This window comes from Mauremys reevesii, linkage group 6 (genome assembly GCF_016161935.1).
Source record: "Mauremys reevesii isolate NIE-2019 linkage group 6, ASM1616193v1, whole genome shotgun sequence".
Taxonomy (NCBI): Eukaryota; Metazoa; Chordata; order Testudines; family Geoemydidae; genus Mauremys; species Mauremys reevesii.
The window spans coordinates 105584972-105608405 of record NC_052628.1 but is presented as its reverse complement, the minus strand read 5'-3'; the positions used below and the strand labels follow the sequence as shown (position 1 = coordinate 105608405).

Sequence of the window (23434 nt, the reverse complement as noted above, 5' to 3'; positions counted from 1 at the left end):
AGATGAGAAGAAGCATGAGGCCAACATGAGAAATCTATACCTACTGGGTATTATTAATGAAGAAACTGAAACAGGCTGGTAAGAAACATTTTCTGAATAAATTAGAATTACATTATGATGTCTGGTATCACACCATGAAGCATATGTTGTTATAAATTAAAAAAGGTGGAACATACCACAGAGCCGGCACTCTCACCTGCATCCCTGTTTACTGGTGGAAAGGGCTCTGTGCTACACTTCCTCATGGAGACTAGACTCCATGGAATTTGTAAGGGGGGGCTCCCTTGGACATGACTGGGTAGACCCTTTCTCTGCAACATTTCCCTCCCCCAAAGCAGATGATATGTGAGCAGTTATCTTCACTCGAATTCTCGAAGTGAATTCTGCTTCAAGTAGTACTACATTAATGCATCTGCACTCCTGTCTGTGAAGAAGGCTGTGTGCAGTGATGTGTTTCAAGGGAGGGGAGTGCAGAGAGGCCAACAATAAGCAGGATTGGTTTTCCCTGCTCAGATTGTGGGGATTCGTAGGTTTCACACTATTCAATCCACTTATACCTCCGCCAACCACAATGAACACCACTCCCACTCTCCCTTGTTACCTCTACACATGCCATCACCACGCCATGACTCACATGCTCTCCTAGACACGCCTACAACTACTCTGACTTAGTCTCCCAGTCATCTTTTCTCAGACACACACCAATTACATTCAAAATGAGCTCCAAAAAACTCATTTCACTCACTCTCCCAGTCAACCCCCATCCTTACATCAGGCATACACTACACCCTTGCTCAGCCATCTCACACAACACACCCACCAATCCCTTCAGGGCATGGGCCGTCTCATATTATTCTCCGGCACGTGTCTAGTGCAATGTTTGTGCTACATAAATAATAAATAGTAATAACTTGTAAACTGAGCAAAAGTGAAATGCTCTTTGCAGGGGGAGATACATGTACAGTAACAACATGTCATTTTATAGTCACTTCTCTGACCATAACCACACTCCGAACTGAGAAAACTGGACAACACTGTGTCATATCTAATAGCATAAAAACAATCAAATGCCAGCCAGTTTGATTGTACTATGGAGAAATCCTGCAAACCTTTGTTAGTTGCCAGAGCTTAAAGGCATCTTACCCACAAGCACAGAGGCAACTGCCATCATTACTTAAATTTGGGTGTAACAGTCCGAGATCAGTAGTTTTTGAATGCCTGCTTTCTGTAAACGTGTGGGTCAGGAAAGAGACAATGGGCTAAATTCTGTACTTAGTTAAACCGCTCTGAAGCTGGAGGAACACATCAGTGTTATTCCTGGTTTATGCCAGTGTAACTGGGCACAGAATCTGGCCTGATCTCTTCAGCATCATTCCCGTTGTAGAAGTTGTACCAGTGATGGGGTCTCAGTTCCTGCCCAAGAGCTCAGTTGAAGAATGAGTTTCCAGGTGGTGCAGAACAATTCTCTCATACCCCTTTTCTAGTAGCCCTTCTCTCTATGGGAAAGAGTCACCAAAGTCTGCAAGTTTCTTCCTTAGCATGCAGATCTAGCTCTGTGGTGGCAACATTAGATGAATGGTTGAGCACAAAAGACCTTGGCTTCTCAGGAAAATAAAGCAACCAGATTTTACACACACAGAGCGTAAAAACCAGTGAAACAAAAATACCCCAATAACACAATTGAGATACACAGAAGATAACAGGCATAAAAACAGTTTTTCTGTGGCTACTGATCAGAGGGGTAGCCTTGTTAGTCTGGATCTGTAAAAAGCAACAATGACTAATAGATGTATTGGAGCATAAGCTTTCGTGGGTGAATATTCACCCACGAAAGCTTATGCTCCAATACATCTGTTAGTCTTTAAGGTGCCACAGGACTCATTGTTGCTTGTGGCTACTGACTTACTATTGGATTGTTTTCATGAAATAAAATGAGAGTTGAACAAGCAGCAATATTCTCTGTGTACACAGGTTAAGAGATACAAGTCCTACATAATGGGGCTGGTAATGCAGACCTTAGCATTATTTCTTTGATTCCCTGAAGAAAGTTGTCATCTTAAATAGCTTTAATTAGACTTTACATTTTATTCACAGACTGAAATCACATCATGAAATTGTTTCAAGTCTTTACAAAGGCTAAGTACTGCACAGTCTTTCTATTTAAGACAAATTAAACCATAAACCTTTGTTTCTATGAGGCTTCTCTAAAAGATGTGCTGTTAAGTATAAAAAAAGAGTCTGAAGTAATAGGATTAAACTCTGTCATGCTTGTAAACAATTAACTTGAGATAATGTAATGATGAATAGAAAATGCTGATGAAGCTGTACTATCGGCTTAAATCAATGACTAATGTTTTGAACTATGTAAGGATGAAATGAACTAAAACAGCTATTGGATGAAAATCAAAAATGTTGTTTCTGAGAAAGTTCTCTTGTAACAAGATACATATTGGTAAGGAGATTACCAAACTCAAACGGCGCCATGGAATAAATACCATGTAGTATTTAGAGCTCATTGAAAAAAGAGCAGTATTCAGCAAAGACACTTTTAATAATAGATACTGATAAAATGAAGAAATTTCACTAGGGGACAGGAAAATATAATATATTGCAAACTAGTTTAAGGAACAAAGGGAAGAGGAGAAACTTAGGTGGAGGAGAAGATGGATTGTTGGCATGGGAAGGTACATGGGTTGGGCTGAGAATGGGCTGATGGGACTAGAAGAGTACAGGAAAGAAATGAATGGAAAGGAGAGGAGATATAGGAGTTCCCAGGGCAGAAGGCAATATATAGAGAGAAAACTTTGGAGAAGAGAACAGAATATGAGAAGGGAACAGGACTAGGATGACTGAACAGACGGAACAAGGAAAAGGACCATGGAATGGAGAGAAGAGAAGACAGTGAAAAGGGAACAGAGAGCAGAAAAAGATGGAAAGATTTAGAGCTAGAAGTGGGATCTAGGTGTCGGTGGTGTGGGGGATGTGAGGGCAGGAATAAGCAACAAGGAAGGGGGAAGATGCAGAGAGACAGAAAATTATCTCTAGGAAAGAAAGCCAGGGCAGACAAGCAAGGAAAGAAGGCTGAGAAAAGTGGCGGTAGGGACCAAAGAAAAACAAAAAAAGTTACAGTCACTTTCAAATTTTCTAAACTGGTCAATAGAAAGACTCTTGGCAAGGAAGCGGCTGGAAGGGTAGAAAGAGATAAAACACAGAGAGCCACAGTTAATAACAGCACAATGCCACAAGTATGACAACAATGCATTCTGATGACAGTGTCATATTGACACAATATTGCAAAACAAGTATTGAAGTGCAATGTGAGGACATCACACTGATAACTGTGTGGCTCTCTGAAACTCAATTTATCCATAAAGCAGTTCTCTAGCTCTTCGATGGTGAGTAAAGATATAAAGTACAGCACTATGATGTATATCAAAGGAATTCCTGAATGGAAGTAACTAGTAATGTTAATACTTAGATGACATAGCGTTCCTATTACCTATAAACTAAAATACTGCTTCAGACAAAAACATTTTCAGTTTAATTTTTTTAAAGCAAAATAATTTGGTTGGAAAACAATTTTACTATCAGAATTTACATTAAACAACTAAGGACCAAATCCTTCACCTCTGTGCAAAAACCAAGCCCATGGACATTTTGCAAGGACTCTCCAGTGGGGATACACGTGTGGGGGAATTGATGGACTTATTTCCTTTTGGTCTTGGAGTATCAGTAAAGCAACTGTGCAACTGTGTATAGGCCTCTCAGCTCCCAGAGCATCTGCAGCCAGCCATATTTTTTTCTTCACTGGGTTTTTTTTTAAAGAGGATCCACAGTCCATGTTGTTTACTCTCTCAAAATTCACTTCAGCTTTGCTGTTTAGACAGCCAGTCAAACCTAGAGACAGCCATTCAGCCTGCCCTCTCTACACCCTGTTATCCTCATTATGCATTGGTTCTTCTGTGTCTCAAGCACATTGCTTGCGGATGGGAAGGGACAGGAAATCACCCTAAACATTTGGTTTGGTTTTGTGAACAGAACATAATACAACTGCAGTGTGACAGAGAGCATGAGTAACCAGACTGCAGTACACTGCAGTTGCCCTTAACTGTTCAGCAAGTAGTTAACAATATAAATTTGTCAGAATACCTTCTACAGCTAAAGATCATGACCCAAATAGTGAATGTCAATTTAGTGGTAACTGGTGACTTAATATAAAATAAGAATATTAGCAGTTTCTTGCCTTTTTCTTTCCTAAGATTTTTCTTATATGCACAGATTTACTCCAATGCCCAATCTAATTTTAAAGGTGCTAAACCGCCCAACAGAAATAATCAAGCAATTGTTATATGGTAGATATTATTTACACTTGATTTTTTTTTCAACTGCTAGTATTATGCAAATCTAAACACAGATCACAGATTTTTAGTCTTAGACGCCTCCAAACAAGACCTGGAAGCCTTTTTGTACGTGCATTTGAAAAATATTTTATTTCCCACTATTTTTAAATCTTCTTTTAAAGTTTAAAATGAATTTTTTATTTGTGCTAATTTGATCTGTTTGTGCTTAACAAATATGAGGCAAATTTCTGCTCTCAGATCCACACATCAGATCTCATTTCTGATATGCTGCTCTCTTCTAGTGCTATGGAACTTCACCTTCTTCTCTCCTTGCATGTGTCCCTCCCGGACACATCCAAAACCAGCACAATATCAGAGATGAGATTCAACTTGCACACCGGAGCGGAATTCTGCCAAATGATAATTTTTTTTTCAGACAGAAATTGAAATGAACATAACCAACTTAGGTTTACCTCCTAACATGGCATTTAATGAAAAGAAATTAAAATATCGCAAATACAAAACCATTATCCATTTACACAATATTCAGTGTTGACTGTGGAACTCATTGCCACGGAAAGTTGTTGAATCCATGAACTCAGAAAGATTCAAAAAAGGGACTGGATGTTTAAAAGTATAATAAAAATACAACACCTAATGTTAATAAAACTTTTGGAAGAGATCTTTTACCTCATGATTCAGGGCTTAAGTCGATTTTTAACTTTTAGAGATGAGGGAAGCAGATTATCCTACATCTGTCTACTGCTGGGTTCTTAAATCTTCCTCTGAAGCATCTGGTCCTGGCCACTGTCAGAGACAGGATAATGGACTAGATGGATCTTGGATCCACTTCAGTCTGGCAATTTCTATGTTCCTTCTTTGTGCAACAGCATCAACAACAAAGCGATCACAGTTGTGCGAATAGTGCTTGTTTAGGCACTGGACTAGGACTCGGGAGACCTGAGTAAGATCCCTGGCTCTCCCTTCGTGATCTTGGGCACATAAATCAATCTCTCTGTACTTCAGTTCTTCACAGGAATGATAAACTCATTAATGTTTGTGAGGTCCTCAAACATTACAGTGGTGGGGGTCACCATACCTAGACAGATTGTTAAGTACTACAGTTGCAAAAAACCAAAACACACATCTGACTGAGACGTTCTAAGCACCTGATGTTATTATTTGGGGATAGGTGCTTTTTTGTAGCTGGACAGATTTCTCAATAGAGAATTTTAGAAAGAACACAGGGCTGTATCCAAAACCTATTGACGTTAATGGGGGTCTTTCAATTGACCTCAATGAGCTTTGGATGAGGCTCACAGGTATTTAAAATATAGTGAACAATGATTCCCATGAGGTTATAACAAATGCAATATAGTCCAGCTACTGGGCCTGACCTATGTGGATAGTGCCACTCTGAAACATATTCCTGTAACAATATTAAAAGCATTCATTTCCATGGCAGCTTGAAAACAAATGCAGCTGTCAAATGAAATACTAGGTAGCCTATGTATTTTCCTACCAGGAACGTTTATTTTTATTTATAGACTGACAAAACAGTGTAATGAACTATTGACGCTTGAAAAAGAAACACTTATTACACAATGTTAAGCCAATATATTAAATTTGGCAAGTTAGATACATAAAAGAACTCAGACATATATCAATAGAAAATCTCTTCAGACACTGGGAGTTAAATAGTTAACTTATTGCTTATTTCAAGTCAAATTATTTTAACACAAGCAAACATTTCAATTTATGTTGCTTTGGTTGTCCTGAATTGAGGCCTGAAAAGTTTATAAAGGTAGGTAAATCACCAGGTTTAGTTAAAAAGCTATTTGTGTATGTACGCCTATCACTGATATTTCATATGGCTATAATTATGTTTTATGCACTTAAGATCAATAGCATTTTTAAAGAGTTAGTCACTTTAACCTCCTCAGGTTATTTATGCCATTAAAAAGGGAAATCAAACATTACAGTTAGCATTTATGTTTTCTCAATCCCTTTAAGTATTTCTTTACCAGGTAGAATCCTTCTCCGCAAATACTACACTTGCAAAAGTGTTATTTAGAACTTTTCTTTTAGTCTCAATTTTTATTTTAAAAGGTTAGTCTACTGGGTAATTTGATTAACTTTGTTTAACTGAGTGTTATTTCTGTGGGTTTTTTTTTCTTTTTTGCATTTTGATGACATCTTCAAAACATGTTAATTTCCAGGATCACTTGTTAAGGGGAATCTGGCAGGCCTTTTCAAACCCAGTCATCTCTTAATTCACTTATGAGTCAACAAATGGATTTATTTGAAATTAAATGTTCTTCTCGTTTGTCAGTTACTCAGCTCTCTTCCCAGCCAACATACAATGAAAAATTATTTCCCTTGCTTTAGAACTAGTTACTTGTGACTTTAAATATACTTTGGAGAAATGGCAAACAATTCAGAAGAGCATCACTGCACAGTAGTTTGATTTTTGTTTGGCTGTTTTTTATACTATTTACCTATTCTCTCTTTATGGAGTTGTTGTTTTGTGTGCTGAACTATAACAAACCAACAGCATGAGCATCTAACCAACAACAGAGACAACTCTAATTTTAGTAAACTCTATGGTGTTCAGCTAGATATTTCTCTAAAGTAATGTGAGAAAATGTAACTGACACCACTGAAAAATTTAGTCAATACCAGTTAAATGAGCTCCATAGGTGGAACAAATGTAAGATGATTATTATATGCAAATTTTTCAAGGCAATCATTTAAATTTTCTAATATACTTGAGAAACTGTGTCTGTGTTATCAAAGCGTACAATATGCAGCTGCAATAAATTAGGAAAAGAGGTAAAGCTCAACCAGTGGAATTGTGTTTTCCTTCACCGAGCATTTACTTGGCGGTGCATAGCATATTAGAGAATTGATTACACCTATAAATACCATCACTGCTATATCCCATGTCTGCAGGTTTGGAGTAGCCAAAGATAAGGCATTCACAATGTCGATTAAAACACTGCACAATTTAACATATAGAATGTTAAGAATGAAGCAACTATGTCTTTGCATACAGGATACAAGGATTGAAAGTCCTCTTTAATTTTAAAGCCAATTCAATATACAAGATCTATCAAAGCTTACTAAAGGCAATTTTTATTTTCATTTAAATGGTCCCACTTAAATATGTAATCAATCATATTACTGACATCACTAATACATGGTGGCCAGCTGTGTAGAATAAACTGAAAATCTGCATTAATTCCAAGAAACAGCTTGGGTAGGTAATGAGAGGTAGCCAGTGAAAAAGATCCTCTGATGGATAATCTTTACTCCTGTTGTTTTAGCACTTGGGAAACTAGACAAACCCTATAGAGCCCATCATCTTGGATAGCCTAGTTCACTCACCACAGGGAAACACACTACATGATCAGATCTTTGCAGAACTGTCTGTCAAAGACAACTACAACTAAAACTTGTCATTTATACTACCATGCCCATCTACAGGCAACGACATTTGAGTTTCCAAGAACACAAATACCTGAAATTCAGTTATTGTCTGTCAATGACTTCCAAGAAAAAAGTTGGGTTTCCTAACTGCCAGTTCTGTATACTCACTCTGAGACAAGAAAGCCAAGCTCTGTTCTTTCTGGCTCATGTGTTATCAGCATCACTAAAGATTTGGCAAATGAAAATCAGTTATCCATTATGCTGATAACGTGAGAGCCAGACAAGAAACCATCTCACACTCCCTAATAGTTGTGCTGTTAGGAGTAAAAAAGTAGTGATAATTTTTGTCAAAAAAGTATGTATATAAGACTTGGCATACACACAAGGAGCAGATGTGTTGAATCAGAAGTCTCCCTCTTTCTATATATGACCTTGTCTAGTTTTTAATGCTTCATGTTATTGAATTACTGCAAATGAACACTGAAAAAGGATGATTATTATATGAATTTAAAGCTATTAATTTAATTGACAAGAAGTGGTAAAATTATTACATTAGCATTTAATATTTAATGAGTTTAATTTGTTAAATAGCTCCTTACCTTCTATTGCTGAAAGTAGAACACGAGAATGGTCATATGCAATTACATTTGCATATCTATTCTTTGGTTTGTTTACTTCCAGGTTAGAATGCTCCCACGTGAACTGCTGGCCAGGGTCAATTGACTTAAGAAAAAAAAATGAAAAATGATTAGCTTAAAAACACAAGATAACATGAATAGTACAGACAGCAAACAGAACACTCCCAGTTTTACTTGTGCTTTATAAAAAGTCCACACAGCCAGAGATTATTCATATAGCACTGCATGACACAAAGCATTTAGCCACAGCCTGAAAAGTACTGCACTCCCATCATACTGATGCCTATTGACAGTTACATTTAGGCATCTTCCTTAGATAGACTCTCATTTGTTCTTATACGGAAGAGAAAAACAGGAGAAGCTCTATTTCTACATGGAAGGAGAGACAGAGAATATGAAATAATATGGACACATAAAAATGGAAGTTTATTACTCATCTAGGGATAGCTAATCATGCTTTTTGAGATTTTAGCCATGTTTTGAATTGTGAACTATAGAAATACCATTTATTCATTAGTTTTCAAATCACATATGGATCCACCTGTGTTTTGCAAACATTTTTGCACATATACTAGATTACGCTTTAGAAAGAAATGGAATTTAAAAATTATTAATTACTTGTACCATGGTAGCTCTCAAAGGCACCAGCTGAGACTGGGGACCCCCTTGTTAGGTCCTGTATAATACACAAATTGGGGGCCGTAGGGGAATATGGTAGTAGAAACAGATTCTTACTCTCAACTCTTACTGCCTGAAGATAAGAAAAATGTCGAACTGATTCTCACTGTCAGACTATTTTAACTAGAACAACTGTGGAAAGATAAGTCAGAACACTGGAGTAAGTCAAAAATATTAAAAGTACTGTAATCTCCCTGGTTATATAGGTATCATTCATATATCTACATTCAAGGTATTTGGCATCTCTCACTGTAGTTAATGAGAGAAATATTGATGGCCTCTATATAGTTTATTATCAAAAAGGTGAAGTTAGACAGTAAAACACAAAGCTGCATGGAAACTGTTATAAAAGTTTCTTAGCTACCCTGAAGAGCTTCTGAAGACGTTACAATTGTAGTCAGTCTAGGGCAGATCCTTGAATTCACTTTTTTGTAAAACCCACCCTGTTTACTGACCCTAACTTCTACACTAGTAATTAAGAGTAAGGATTTTAAAGGTATATAAACATCAAAAGATAGATGACTGCTGGGAACTGGGAGTTAAACGCCTCGGTGCTTCTGAAAATCCCACTAGGCACAATCTGCATCTTTAGGCGCCTAAATATCATTAAAAATCTGGCCCTTCTACAGCTTTGAGATGAATAATGCTGGAATTGGAGTTGAATAAGAATCTGGAGATCAATGAAACAATTAAGGCCACTATCATTTGTTCTCCTGGATGATACATAGAAAGAAATTTGATCTAGTTACAACAAAAGAGCCAAGAAATACTGCAATATGTAAAAGAAATGTAGGGGTTAAACTACAATCACTACATGTGAAGACTTAACACTGCATTAGGATTTAAGACTTAAAACCAATTAACTCTGAGCTAAGTAATTATTATGATCCAGAAATTACAGACGTCATTGAGAAGGGGCCAAACCCATGAAGATTTCTAGTTAGACAAGTTTAACTTTTTATGGTGTAAGATATTCTAAGGAGACATTCAACATCCTGCAGACATTCAGCACCTTCTTCAGAAATTATTCCTCCTCTCTAACCCTTATTTAATTGTTTCCCTTAGGCTATGGTTCAACTAGAGATGTGTCAAACTGCCCAAATTAAATTAGAGTAATTAGACTGAATCTATCAGTTCAAGGATACTGTTAAATCCTTTCTCATCTAATGTTTTTTTTTCTTCATCTGGATACTTTATTTATAATATGACACCGTCTACAGTGACATTGGGGGAAAAAAGGAAAAGAATTCTCTTGATTCCTCTTCACAAATTGTAGCCTGTTGCATCACACTGCCTCCTGTCATGTTGGGTTACAATGCAACATAATGAAAACTGAGGTTAAAAGATGAGGCTGACTCCATGTTTGATATATCCCAAACTTACAACAGTTTCTTATAGATCAAGTATCAATTGAAGAGAAGCAGTGCCTTGTCCTATCTGAACTGCCTTTGACGTTGTACTTTCTCATTAGTATCTAGAATTCAGTTAGATTAAATTCTTGGCTCCAAGAAGTGTATCTAGCATAAACAAGCTTATCAGAGTGAAAACAGAAATTTTAGGAAATAAACTTGACTGGGGAGAGTAGAGTAAAATGAAACAACAACAGTATATTTTTTAAAATGTCAGTCTTAATCCAAACCTGTATAATTTATTACATCTCCAATCTGGATAAATAACAGGTCAGGAAATCCCAGTGTCATTGACTAGCAAATAATAGATTACTTATTACTGCTTACCTGAAAGGACTTGGCACAGAAAAATGAACTGGTCTAAAGGAAACCCTTGTTCACTGGAATTCCAATTCTTCAAGGGAAATTCAGCCCTCTCAACTATCAACACCCCCCTCTCTTTCTGGAGGCTATGAAATAGATGCTATGAAAAGCATTCCATGTTCCCTCTGTGATACTACCCAGTGCAGTTGTTATATGGTATAGAGCAATTGATATGGTTAATATTTACAGAGGTTTCTCGGCACTACTATGCTCTTATGTTTTGGGGACAACTCTCCTCTGACTGATTCATGAACTAACTCCATTCCCCACAGGGAATAACTTTAAAAGGGCAGCTACTGGCAGTAGAAAGAAGGTAGTCCACCCATCAATGGTATGAAGTATTCCAAACAAACAGGGGACTCTCTTCATTTCATCAACCATGTTGGAAAGATAGTCAGGGAATCACAAACCAAACAAATAAACTGGGCCCTTCAAATATATTCCCCAACCATGATCATAAAGGGGAATATCTATAGTTTTCTGACTACTGAATGGAAAGGGCAAAAACGTTTAGTGACTTTCATGAAAAGAAGAAAGGTCTGTTTTAGGAATTTTCAAACTGCTTGTTGGAGCTATAACTTGATGTCAAGGAAAATAATGTGGGTTGTGTACTAGGCTTACTGCTTTGCTGTTTGTCTTGAAGCTTAAGGTCAGCACCTCTCTATGGCTTTGCCTTGAGTTACTGTAGATGCACTCCATCCAGTGGAGGCTTTTTCGACCTCAAGATCAACCTAGAGGTGACTAGCTCTCCATCATTAATGGCCATGAGACTGCTGAAATTACTCATCACATGGGTCTGGCAGGGGTTGGAGTTTGATTTTCCTCTACTGAAGCATACCTGATATGAGAAATACAACCGCCTATATTTTGAAGGCAGGTTTAGTAAGACAGGAAGTAGGCTGATACAAAGTTCAATTTCAGAAACTACAAGTTTTTGGTTATTTTGTCCAGAGAACTGTGGCAATGGAAAGAGATTTAAAAAGAACATATTTTACCAGCACACTTCTTTTAAAGTAGCCTATTAACCACATATGTTTTCCCAGAACCCAGTGGTATACTAACTAACTAAATTCTGAATATGTACAAATGTTTTCCTGTTTTTAAAATGCTTTCAATTAGGTTGGAGAGCAGTCAATGCCATCAGCTTTGCTTGAGAGGCTCTGCAGATCACACAGAGATAATTACAAGACACAATGAATTTCCTTAGTTTAGATGTATATTTTAGATTTGATGATAAACAAATAGGCAAATATAAATAATGGCTAGATTGTTGTTTTATTGCCTGCCCTGTGTAAGGGGTGGCACATAGTTAGGAACTATGATTCCATCCATGCTTCCACCATGTTCCATGGCAGAAGTTATACAATACTAGCAGTAGCTTACTACCCACCTCCCACTACCTGCTCAGCTGTACTGGCTGGTGCACTGGGAGACAGAATCTAGATTCCATGCCCATCTGGATGGGAGAGAGGTACCTAGTGGGTGTACTGAACCTGCTTATCCCTATCTGACTGGACCCCAGAACCTGTAAGGATATGCAGGAGTTGGGTTGGGTTGTCTTACTCTCCCTTTCTCACCTAGGTGGCCACACTCACTGGTCTATGATTTGGCTGTTAAAAATCCTGCCAAGCCCAGTTGTAAGTTAAGATCCCGATGTTCAGATGAACTGTACAGCATTCATGTCAGGGTGTGTGTTCAAAGATGATTTAAAGTTTCCCTCTCTTTTGACTGGATCCTGATGCTAACTTTGTGCATGGTTGGCAAAGTGCTCTTAGTTGTGCAAATGACCACATGAAGCTGAAACTGCAGTAGGAGATTTGACCAGAGTAGAGTGTCTCAGCTACACTTCCCTTCTTCTGGACAGTTTTTCTTGGTATGCTGGCAGCAGGGATGTGGAATGAGATCAGAAGCCCCATACCAACTCTACAACACCAGAGAATCACCTTTGTACTAAGGATGAGCTTCCCTGTGCTGGTTACAACAACCTTAGGCCTAGTTTATGCTGGCAATGCAATGCAAACTGGTCACTGCCAATGGAGAATCTGGTCCCTAGTTTGTTTGTTTGTTTTTTTTACACAGAAAATATTTTTATATGAGAGATACTTTTAAATAAATCAACCTGCTCTGTCTGGGCTTATTCCTTGGATTATTATTTTCATAGATTCAAGGACTGGAAGGGACCTCGAGAGGTCATCGAGTCCAGTCCCCTGCCCTCATGGCAGGACCAAATACTGTCTAGACCATCCCTGATAGACATTTATGTAACCTACTCTTAAATATCTCCAGAGATGGAGATTCCACAACCTCCCTAGGCAATTTATTCCAGTGTTTAACCACCCTGACAGTTAGGAACTTTTTCCTAATGTCCAACCTAAACAGCCCTTGCTGCAGTTTAAGCCCATTGCTTCTTGTTCTATCCTTAGAGGCTAAGGTGAACAAGTTTTCTCCCTCCTCCTTATGACACCCTTTTAGATACCTGAAAACTGCTATTATGTCCTCTCTCAGTCTTCTCTTTTCCAAATTAAACAAACCCAATTCTTTCAGCCTTCCTTCATAGGTCATGTACTCTAGACCTTTAATCATTCTTGTTGCTCTTCTCTGGACCCTCTCCAATTTCTCCACATCTTTCTTGAAATGCGGTGCCCAGAACTGGACACAATACTCCAGTTGAGGCCTAACCAGTGCAGAGTAGAACAGAAGAATGACTTCTTGTGTCTTGCTCACAACACACCTTTTAATGCATCCCAGAATCATGTTTGGGTTTTTTGCAACAGCATCACACTGTTGACTCATATTTAGCTTGTGGTCCACTATAACCCCTAGATCTCTTTCTGCCATACTCCTTCCTAGACAATCTCTTCCCATTCTGTATGTGTGAAACTGATTGTTCCTTCCTAAGTGGAACACTTTGCATTTGTCTTTGTTAAACTTCATCCTGTTTACCTCAGACCATTTCTCCAATTTGTCCAGATCATTTTGAATTATGACCCTGTCCTCCAAAGCAGTTGCACTCCCTCCCAGTTTGGTGAGTCTAGAGAATGCCTGAACTTCATGTTTAGTAATCAAATGGAAGATGTAGTTGAAGCACTAAACAGAAACAATCTTTAAAAACATACAATTACTGTATAGTATTGTCCTGACAAAAGGAAGGATGTTTGGAGCCACAATACTTTTCTTAGTTGACACAAGGAATCTTAACACATTGGACATAACAGTCTGTCCTGGGACCTGATTCTCCCTTTCTCTATACCTCGTGTAGTGATTTACACCAATGCAAAGTGAGAGTAATACTCTTCTATTCTGATTTTGCAGCATTTTGCTGTCTCTTTGCATTGGTCTGGCTGACTACACAAGGTGCAGGGCAAAGGATAATCAGGCCCCGGGGTCTTAACAGTACATCTGTCCCACAAGAGATTTTCTATCCTGCAGAGTGAATTCTATGAATATTAATAAGTTTCTGTAAAATACCAACACTCTCTTCCTGCAGGTCACATAGCATATTAATATTCCAAGACTGTACCTTTTGTACTAAATCACATACAAGGTGTGGTGAGTTAAGAATGGAGGTCAGTCTTCTCACTCATTTCCACTGGCCACTGTCAATTTGCCTGTAACATTATTATAATACTAGCATACAAGGGAGTGGAGAAGAGATCCTCTTTGCAGGCTGCCTGTAGAAGAAGAAGTCTGACAAGCCTTAGAGTCTCTCTAAATTGCTACTTGTTATTATTCTTTAATATCTGTATTTCAGTAGCACCTAAAGATTCTAATCAGGATGGGGAATCCATAGTGCCAGTTACTGTAGAAACAAATAAAAGGCGCAGTTCCTGCCATGAAGAGCTCACACGCTCAGTGTCAGTGGATGAGGTCCTCACAGAACACAGACTAAACAGGTTCTTATTTAAAATTCACCCCCTCCTGCAGCTTTGGCTGTGTTCTGAAGCTCCAGGAATGTGAGGTAAGTAACAAAGACATGAGGCAGGACCACACCACAAAAAGTTCATCCAAACTTCTCTTCCGACTAGTTTAGTTCCAGGGCTTCTCCTTCCCTCTTGCTTTCTCAAGCCCCAATTTAGGATAGTGCAAATGGACCTGCCAAATTTAAAGGAATACTTGAATCCCATTGCTCATGCTGACAGCTAAGCACGTGCTTAAGTGCTTTCCTGAACAGGGTTCTTTTCATGATTCAGGGATTAACTTCAGAGACTGACTCATTCTTTTCTCTTCCTGAGTCAGTTCTAATATGATCCACTTTGTTTGGCTACAAGGGAGAGTTAGTAGAATAGCTCAGAACCTTCATGTAGGAACCTTAAACCAGAAACTTATCACATCTTGATATTAGCAGTTACCATTTTAAATGGAAGGTGGTTTTTTTTGAATGACTTGTAACTAAAATTTTCCTATTTTCTTCTAATGTTGCGGATGGAATCTTCTTTGACTTCAAAGTAAATCCTGCAATTGTCAAGCCAAAACTATTTTCATCGCCAAAGTTTTAAGAGGCTAAAAACAGAGCTCACGATAGACTCTGGCAAGTCCAACTGTGGAGCTAAGCTTGAATGCACAATAACTTTAGACAGACAGACCAACTGACCGATAGATAGATAAATGACAACATAGCATCCAACTGAATGTCAGTGAGTCTCTAAGGCATATTCTTCGAGAATATTACAAGATTACTTTCTGTCACTTGGAGAGGATGTTAGGTAGATGAGTAAAGCATCTGTGTTTTTACCTCCAAGTAAAAAGATACATTAGTCAGTGGGTGGAGAAAGTGTAATCTATTCCTCAGCATAAAATGATCCAGGACTTTTCTGGGACTTCCATGACAAAACCCAAGAGAACACATGGGATTTATTAGCTGAGTGTCCTTCAACCTGTTGATTTCAGACAGCAATGTAGAATAATTGTGAGCTATTTTTTTTCTGTTTTGAATTGACCAATACAGTGATCTGTCTCTCCTACTGAGCCACTTTTGTGTGACTTAATTATGAAGAGGACCTTAACAAATGAAAGTTTTAGTGAGGAGCGAGAGGTGGAAGAGGAAAAAATCATGCCCCTCCCCGCTTCTTTTAAAATTTTGTGACTTGTGAGGAAAAAATGCATAAGGTTTTACTTTGCCCCAGAGCATTAAAAAGCTTTATTTTCTAGCATGTATTTTATTAACTCCCTATTTTATTTATGATCTGCAACCTATAGGCTGACACAGCACTAGTTTTGTTTATTTTTAGGGGCTCCACATTCCCCAGTAATTAATAAAGCATTCCATTGTCATGGCTTGGTCTTCCACATGTCACCAGCTGCAGAGAGAAATTCTTCTGTGTCTCAGTAACTCAAGTCACAATCTGCTTTTAAAGATCCTGGTTTAGTACTATCTCAGCTACCCCACAACAGCATATTTCATCCCCTGGGAGAAGACGGGCAATGAAATTTTGGTTCACTTGGTTCTGATTCTTTATCTCTGCTGATATTTAATTGATCAAAAATGAAGATGGGGACAGCTGTGCTTTTTGTGTTTGTTTTTTGCCAGATAAAATTATATTTTTGCAGTACATGTTTCTCCATATCGTCTGATTAGGAATTCATCAACACATTTTGATTTAGAACAGGGCTATCAATTTGCACCATCACTGTTCTCAGAGAGACAATTTTTGTCCTTCTGTTTTTGAAGAAATGAAGGCGCTTGATGCACCGTGTTTGTACCTTACACCTCCTGGTTTTCCACATTTAAAAAAATAATAAAATTTCTTATCCTATTAGATGGCAAAAAAACCTAATATAAACATAAAACTCGACCAAATGATTTTCAGCTCATAGTTCTAATATCAAGATAATCGTTGTCAGTTCAAGATAAAAAGAAACTCTTTACAAATATGTCTCAGGATGTGGGTTCTGAACTTTAAGTAAATAACTACATTTAATTAATCGATCAAACGCGGAGTTGGGCATGCCCGCTTTATTTGTGATTGGCCAGTCAGATTTAGTAGCTCGATGTATTTAGTCTTTTGCGTAGCTCACATGCAAATAGAAGCTTGCTATTCAGCACTTCACTGGCTCAGAATGAAAGAATGATGTATTGTATTGGCTCTACTCATCTAATTGCAGGAGACACACAGTCTGATTTTTTTTGGCTGTACCTATGGTGCAAAAGTACACTGGAAATTACTTTAAGATGTCACTTATATTTTTCTTTTCATACTTGACAAGTAAACTAGAAACTAGCAGAGTAAACTGACAAACATTACTAGTTTTGAGACTAAATTATAGGATTCCTCCCCCACCCTGCTTTCCTCCCCTCCCCCAAAAGGTTTTTTCTCTCTCTTATTCTAAATGGCAACTCTTTTAAAAATGTTAACACGTAACAAGTTTGCGACACATTTTTGGACACTTGATTGCATTTGGAGGACATTGATATGAATGTGCATGGATTCTTTACTTGTTCATTGTAAAAAAGGAGTTGAGCATTTTATTATACCTATTTGATAATGGGAATTTATAAACTATTAAACAACACTTAATGTATAAATCTTATCTTCAACTGTTCAATTCCTTCCTCCCCTCTCCCCGCGTCACTCCCCAATGCTTAAGTGATCTAAAGCTGCTTCACAATATGAAAAAAATCAAACAACAGATGTCTTTGTCGGCCATTCACCAGTTGTATAGCAGGATGTGTTCATCACTGCAGCATATTATACTCCCTGTGCACTTCTTTATGATGAAGGGCCAGATGGCTTAATCCATTGATTAATATTTAGCTCTGCATATTGATATAGTTAACACAATTTCTGTCAAATCCAGGTAAATAGACCTTAACTGTAATTTACTTTTCCCTTCCCATTCCCTGCCCCTCCGTTGCCCCACCCACCCCCAAAAAGAATTGTTTTGTCGAGAGAAAGCTAATCTACATTTCTTGGGACTGAACAGCCATGCGGGAACAAAGGGTAGAATGGTATTGGCAGACATCTCAGAAGTGTGAAAGACCAATAACTCATGAATAACAAGTCGGCACTAACAGTTTTAATGAGTGCTCTAATGGTTTAATGGATGGCACTTTAATAGGATTTCTAGTAGATTCATTTGGAAAGCTTGTCTTCAATAAAGCTGTCATTAACAAAGAACTGCATATCTTCACAGCATAGCTGTGTAGTACTGAGGCTTTGTACACATGAAATAACGATATCTGTAATACTGTTATTACCATCCCATGCTTTGACTAATCTTTTAGCTATTGTGTTATAAATGGTTGTCTGCTGGAAATGGGTCTGCTCTGTTATTGTGAAAAGACTTGGGCGGTGTTTACAACAGTGATGCACCATCCACTAAACAAGTTTGTCACTGGAAGCTGGTATAATGGAAAGCGGCTGTTGGAATAATTTTAAACTAGGAAAACAAAACCTGCTTATTGTGCTGCTTGTGAAGTAATCCACTAAGCTACTTATAAGGGGGCAAATCCTGCCCCCCACCAGTGAGTGCTCTTCTTACAACTCACTGTGGTGCAGTTCTACTGAGTGGGTGAACAGTGACAGGATGCCAGACCTCCTGGAGGAAGTTCACACATGTCCAGGTGCCATGGAGCTGTGCTCTACTCAGGCTCCCTATGCCACCAAATCAGGAGAGGGGCAAGACTGGGGAATCTGTGACTCTTCCGAGCCTACGGGGTTGGGGGCATCCAGTAGCTGTAGGGGCTTCATGGCTGTCTCTCTGCAGAATTTCCCAGCACACAGCTTGGGTGCTGTATACTGGAATGACATTAAATCATCAAAAGCACAACGGGTTGGAGAGAAACTAATGATTAAAGAACAAAATCTGGAAAGAATGGTGAAAAACAGAAGTCTCAATACACGTCAAAACAAATAGACTATGCAAAATTAGACAAAGTAGTCAACTGCCCATAAAAATGAACAATTTGACCTCTTTCACCAATGTCAGTGATTGAAACGAGAAATTCATATAATATCTGATGAATCTATAATAAGATGCTAATATATTATGCAGGAAACTTGCTAATAGAATGAGATTTACATACTGCATTAGCAAAACATGAATGCTAAATGCACAAACATTAATACCTTATCATGGCAACTTGCCAATGGAATTAGATTTTCCTAACACATTGGGGCTTGCACATTAAATAGTAAAGGCTGCTATTACTGAGAAAGTTGGAGCCTCACACCCCCATTCTCTTGCACACACAATGCAAATTTGGGTTATACAAGGAATGCAGGGCTGGGCCCAAAATGCACAGCTGGACACTGAACAGTCACGTTGATGAATTCCTACTGAATGTCTTCAAGCATTACACCAAATCTCTTAGCAATACATTATCAAGAAAAAATAAATAGATGATGGCTGTTTCAATAGCAATAAAGTCAGAGAATCAAGCCGTAGCCCGAAACAGTCCTGAAGCAAAGCTTTGCCAATTCACTGCTCCTCCCCATCCACCTGTCTACATGGCCAAAAAATGATGTGTTCTTAACCTGGGTTAGTTAATCTGAGTTAGTATATCAGTGAAGGCATAACAACTCAGCTTTTAACTCAGAATAACAGCTCAAGTTAACACCAGTGCAGGAGCCTGGGGTTGAGCTCTCTCCACTCGGCACGGAGTGTCTTCACCGAAGACGTGCAGCTGCATCACTGTAGCTGTGCCAATGTAACACTTGTGTTCAACAAGAAAAAACTAATCAGTGTGGAGCCTAACAATGAGGTATACACCAATGTTTCTCAAACAGGTATATGAGTACCATTGGGGATACGCTGAGATCTTCCAAGGGGGTACATCAACTCATCTAGATATTTGTGTAGTTTTACATCAGGCTTTATAAAAAGCACTGGCAAAGTCAGTACAAACTAAAATTTCTCACAGACAATTACTTGTTTTGTACTGCTCTATACTATACACTGAACTGTAAGTACAATATTTATAGTCCAATCAATTTATTTCATAAATATGGTAAACATGAGAAAGTAAGCAATTTTTCAGTAATAACTGTGACACTTGCATTTTTATGTCTGATTTTGTAAGAAGTAGTTTTTAAGTGAGGTGAAACTTGGGGTATGCAAGACAAATGAGACTCTTGAAAGAGGTATAGTATTCTGGAAAGGTTGAAAACCACTGGTATACACCAAATATAGCACAAGAGTATAAAACAGCAGAAATAAAAATTAGGACGGTCTCCTGATTCTTAAAATATCTGAAACTGTATCAGTCTTTAAAGGGAATCTCATGCCTCATAGAAAAATATTGCTTTTAAAAACAGGCCTACTGTTATCACTTATATTTTTCTGTATTTCTCTTATCTCAGCCTTATGAGTTCATATTTATTCCTCACATAAAATTATAATCCTCTGTTCATATCATCATAATTGATTGCTGGGGAAATTATTATATGCTGAAAACAGAGGATTATGCATCACTTCAGGTAGAAAATAAATAGCAGGAGCAGATGAACGCTTGAGGAACAAACATCCTAGTTTCATGCAAATATTTTTAGTGATAAAGAAAAAAACATATTGATGATCTATGTTATATAGTATATGGTATAAGCATAGTTGTTCCTAAACTGAAGATTTTTCAATTCACGAGACACTAGCTCCTCTTTAAAATTTCACTGTATCTTTTAAGAATTTGCAAATTCCGCTTTTTAAAAAACAAACAAGGACTAATGATTAATGAAGTCTTCCCTGATAAACTATGACTTACAAAACAAAGTTTCATCTGAATAAGAATAAAATATCCATAACTGAACCGAAATATATCACTAAACTATACATTTTATAACCTTTCCAGAGTCACCTCTGATTTTCTCAGTAGATTCTCTAACACTACAAGTAAATCTTTAAATATTTTTTACTAAATCCTCAGATTTATCTACAGTTGATAGCACAGTCCCTCTGTGAATTACTTTTCTTGCTGTAAGAAGAAATGAGCTGTTTCTCACCTTCTCCCTACCCAATATACTCACCCAGTAGTAGTGTTATTATTTGTAGTTGGACACCAATATAAAATCAAACAGGGGACCACAAACTGCGGAGTTTGAGAGAGGGAAAAGGAGACTCCCCTGCTGACCGAACAAGGTGCAAGCACTAACCTTGGGGTGAGTGAGTTTGCTTGGCTGTTTGTTTTTCTTTCTTTATCAGGTTATTTCAGTTACTGGGTCAGTTGGGATTGTGTGTCTGGGGACTGTTTGAACCTTTGTTCCCTGGATCATCCTTTATCATCTTTGATCAGCCTCTATCAGCTGATCACCCTCCCCGATGTGATGAATGAGGGGGTAGGGCTAACCAAGGAGAGAAGGCCTTAAAAGCCAGAGGCTAAGCGACTGAGGGGAGCTAGCGAACAGGGGCCCACAAACAGGGGAGTTTGAGAGGAAGTTGGTGGGAAGAAGACATAATATCACAATGGTTAGGAAGGGCTGCATTACCAGTGCCAATGCTGTTCCTATCTCCTGTGCCTGTATCCAGACAGACAACCTAGCCATGGATGACTCTACCCAGATCCTGGTGTGGCTTTGCAAAGACTGTGGCCTGCATTTCCGACTCAGAGAAAGTCAGACTGGGGGGACCAGCCAGTGTGAAAGGTGCCTGCTGGTGGAATCTCTCAGGAAGTAGGTAGAAGAGTTACAGGAGGAGGTGGCTAGGATGAGGAACATCTGTGCCCACAAAGAATTCCTCAAGAGTATTCATATGGAGACATCCAAGGCTGAGGAAACTATCCAGTTACAGACGACTGCTGTCACACCACCAGGGGAGGAGATATGGCTCTGTCACAAGGAGGACACTGGCTGCTTGTTACTTCTGACTGCAGGCAGTGCTTCACCCCTACTCCCAACCCACCCATCATGGTGATGGAAAACCGATATGCTGCCCTGGCAACAAGCAATGAGAAATCACCCCCAAGGCTCGGAGGATTGTAACCACCATTCCCAGGGGGAAACGTAGGGTAGTGGTGGTTGGTGAATCTCTTCTAAGGGAGATGAAGGCACCCATCTGTCACCCTGACATGGCATACTGGGAAGTATGCTGCCCACCAGAGGCCCATATACGAGACATTACGGAGGGATTGTCAAGGATCATCTGGCCCGCTGACTACTACCCTGTGCTACTCATCCATGTGGGCACTAAGGATACTTCAAAGTATGACCCTCAGCAGATCAGAAGTGACTACAGGGCTCTGGGATATGGGTGAAGGAGTTGGGAGTGCAGGTGGTGTTCTCTTCAGCCTTTTGGTCAAGGGTAGGGGCCCAGGCAGAGACAGATGCATACTGGAGGTGAATGCCTGGCTGTGAAGATGGTGTCACCATGAGGGCCTCAGCTTCCTTGACCTCGGGATGCAGTTCCAGGAAGAAGGACTGCTAAACAGAGATGGGGTCCACCTATCGAGGAAGGGAAAGAGCATACCCGGATACAGACTGGCTAACCTAGTTAGGAAGGCTTTAAACTAGGTTCGACAGGGCAGGTGACCAAATCCCACAGTAAGTAAAAAATGTGGAGACCTGGGAGAAGCTTTGTAATTTTGGGGGAGCATGGGCGGGGATAAAGTAGAGACAAGACTGAACTGGAGCAGGGAAATCAAATCAGTATCCTAGATGTCTGTATACTAATGCGAGAAGTATGGGAAATAGGCAGGAAGAATTCAAAATGCTAGTAAATAAACACAACTATGACATAGTTGGCATCACAGAGACTTGGTGGGATAATACGCATGAATGGAATATTGGTATAGGAGGATACAGCTTATAGGAAGGACAGGCAGGGGGAAAAGGGAACAGGTGTTGCCTTATATATTAAAAATGTGTACACTTGGACTGAGGTTGAGATGGAAATAGCAGACAGACTTGTTGAAAGTCTCTGGGTAAGGATAAAAGGTGTAAAAACAAGGGTGATTTCATGTAGGGGTCTACTACAAACCACCTAACCAGGAAGAAGAGGAGGATGAGGCTTTTTTTAATCAACTAACAAAATCATCCAAAGCAGAAGACTTGGTGGTGATGGGGCACTTCAGCTACCCAAACATCTGTTGGAAAAATAACACAGCAGGGCACAGATTATCCAACAAGTTCTTGGAATGTATTGGAGACAATTATTTATTTCAGAAAGTAGAGAAAGCTACTAGGGGAGAGGCTGTTCTAGATTTGATTTGACAAATAGAGAGGAACTGGTTGAGGATTTGAAAGTGGAAGGAAACTTGGGTGAAAGTGATTATGAAATGGTAGAGTTCATGATTCTAAGGAATGGTAGGAGGGAGAACAGCAAAATAAAGACACTGGATTTCAAGAAGGCAGATTTTAGCAAACTCAGGAAGTTGGTAGGTAAGATCCCTTGGGAAGCAAGTCTAAGGGGAAAAACAATTGAAGACAGCTGGCAGTTTTTCAAAGAGACATTATTAAGAGCACAAAAGCAAACTACCTCACTGCGTAGGAAATATAGGAAGTATGGCAGGAGACCACCATGGCTTAACCAGGAGATCTTCAGTGATCTAAAAATAAAAAAAAGAGTCCTACAAAAAGTGGAAACTAGGTCAAATGATAAAGGATGAACATAAACAAACAACACAAGTATGTAGGGACAAAATTAGAAAAGG

General features: G+C 38.8%; 1 protein-coding gene across 3 annotated transcripts in view; it reads right to left on the bottom strand.

Annotated features, from left to right (window-relative positions):
• The window catches only part of PTPRD (protein tyrosine phosphatase receptor type D), a 1010945-nt gene that overhangs the window by 67152 nt on the left and 920359 nt on the right, over nt 1–23434 (bottom strand). For all 3 annotated transcript variants that reach the window (XM_039543118.1, XM_039543120.1, XM_039543119.1), the window contains one exon: nt 8369–8492. In XM_039543118.1, the coding sequence (XP_039399052.1) occupies nt 8369–8492 (124 nt within the window). The remainder of the gene's footprint in view (nt 1–8368; nt 8493–23434) is intronic.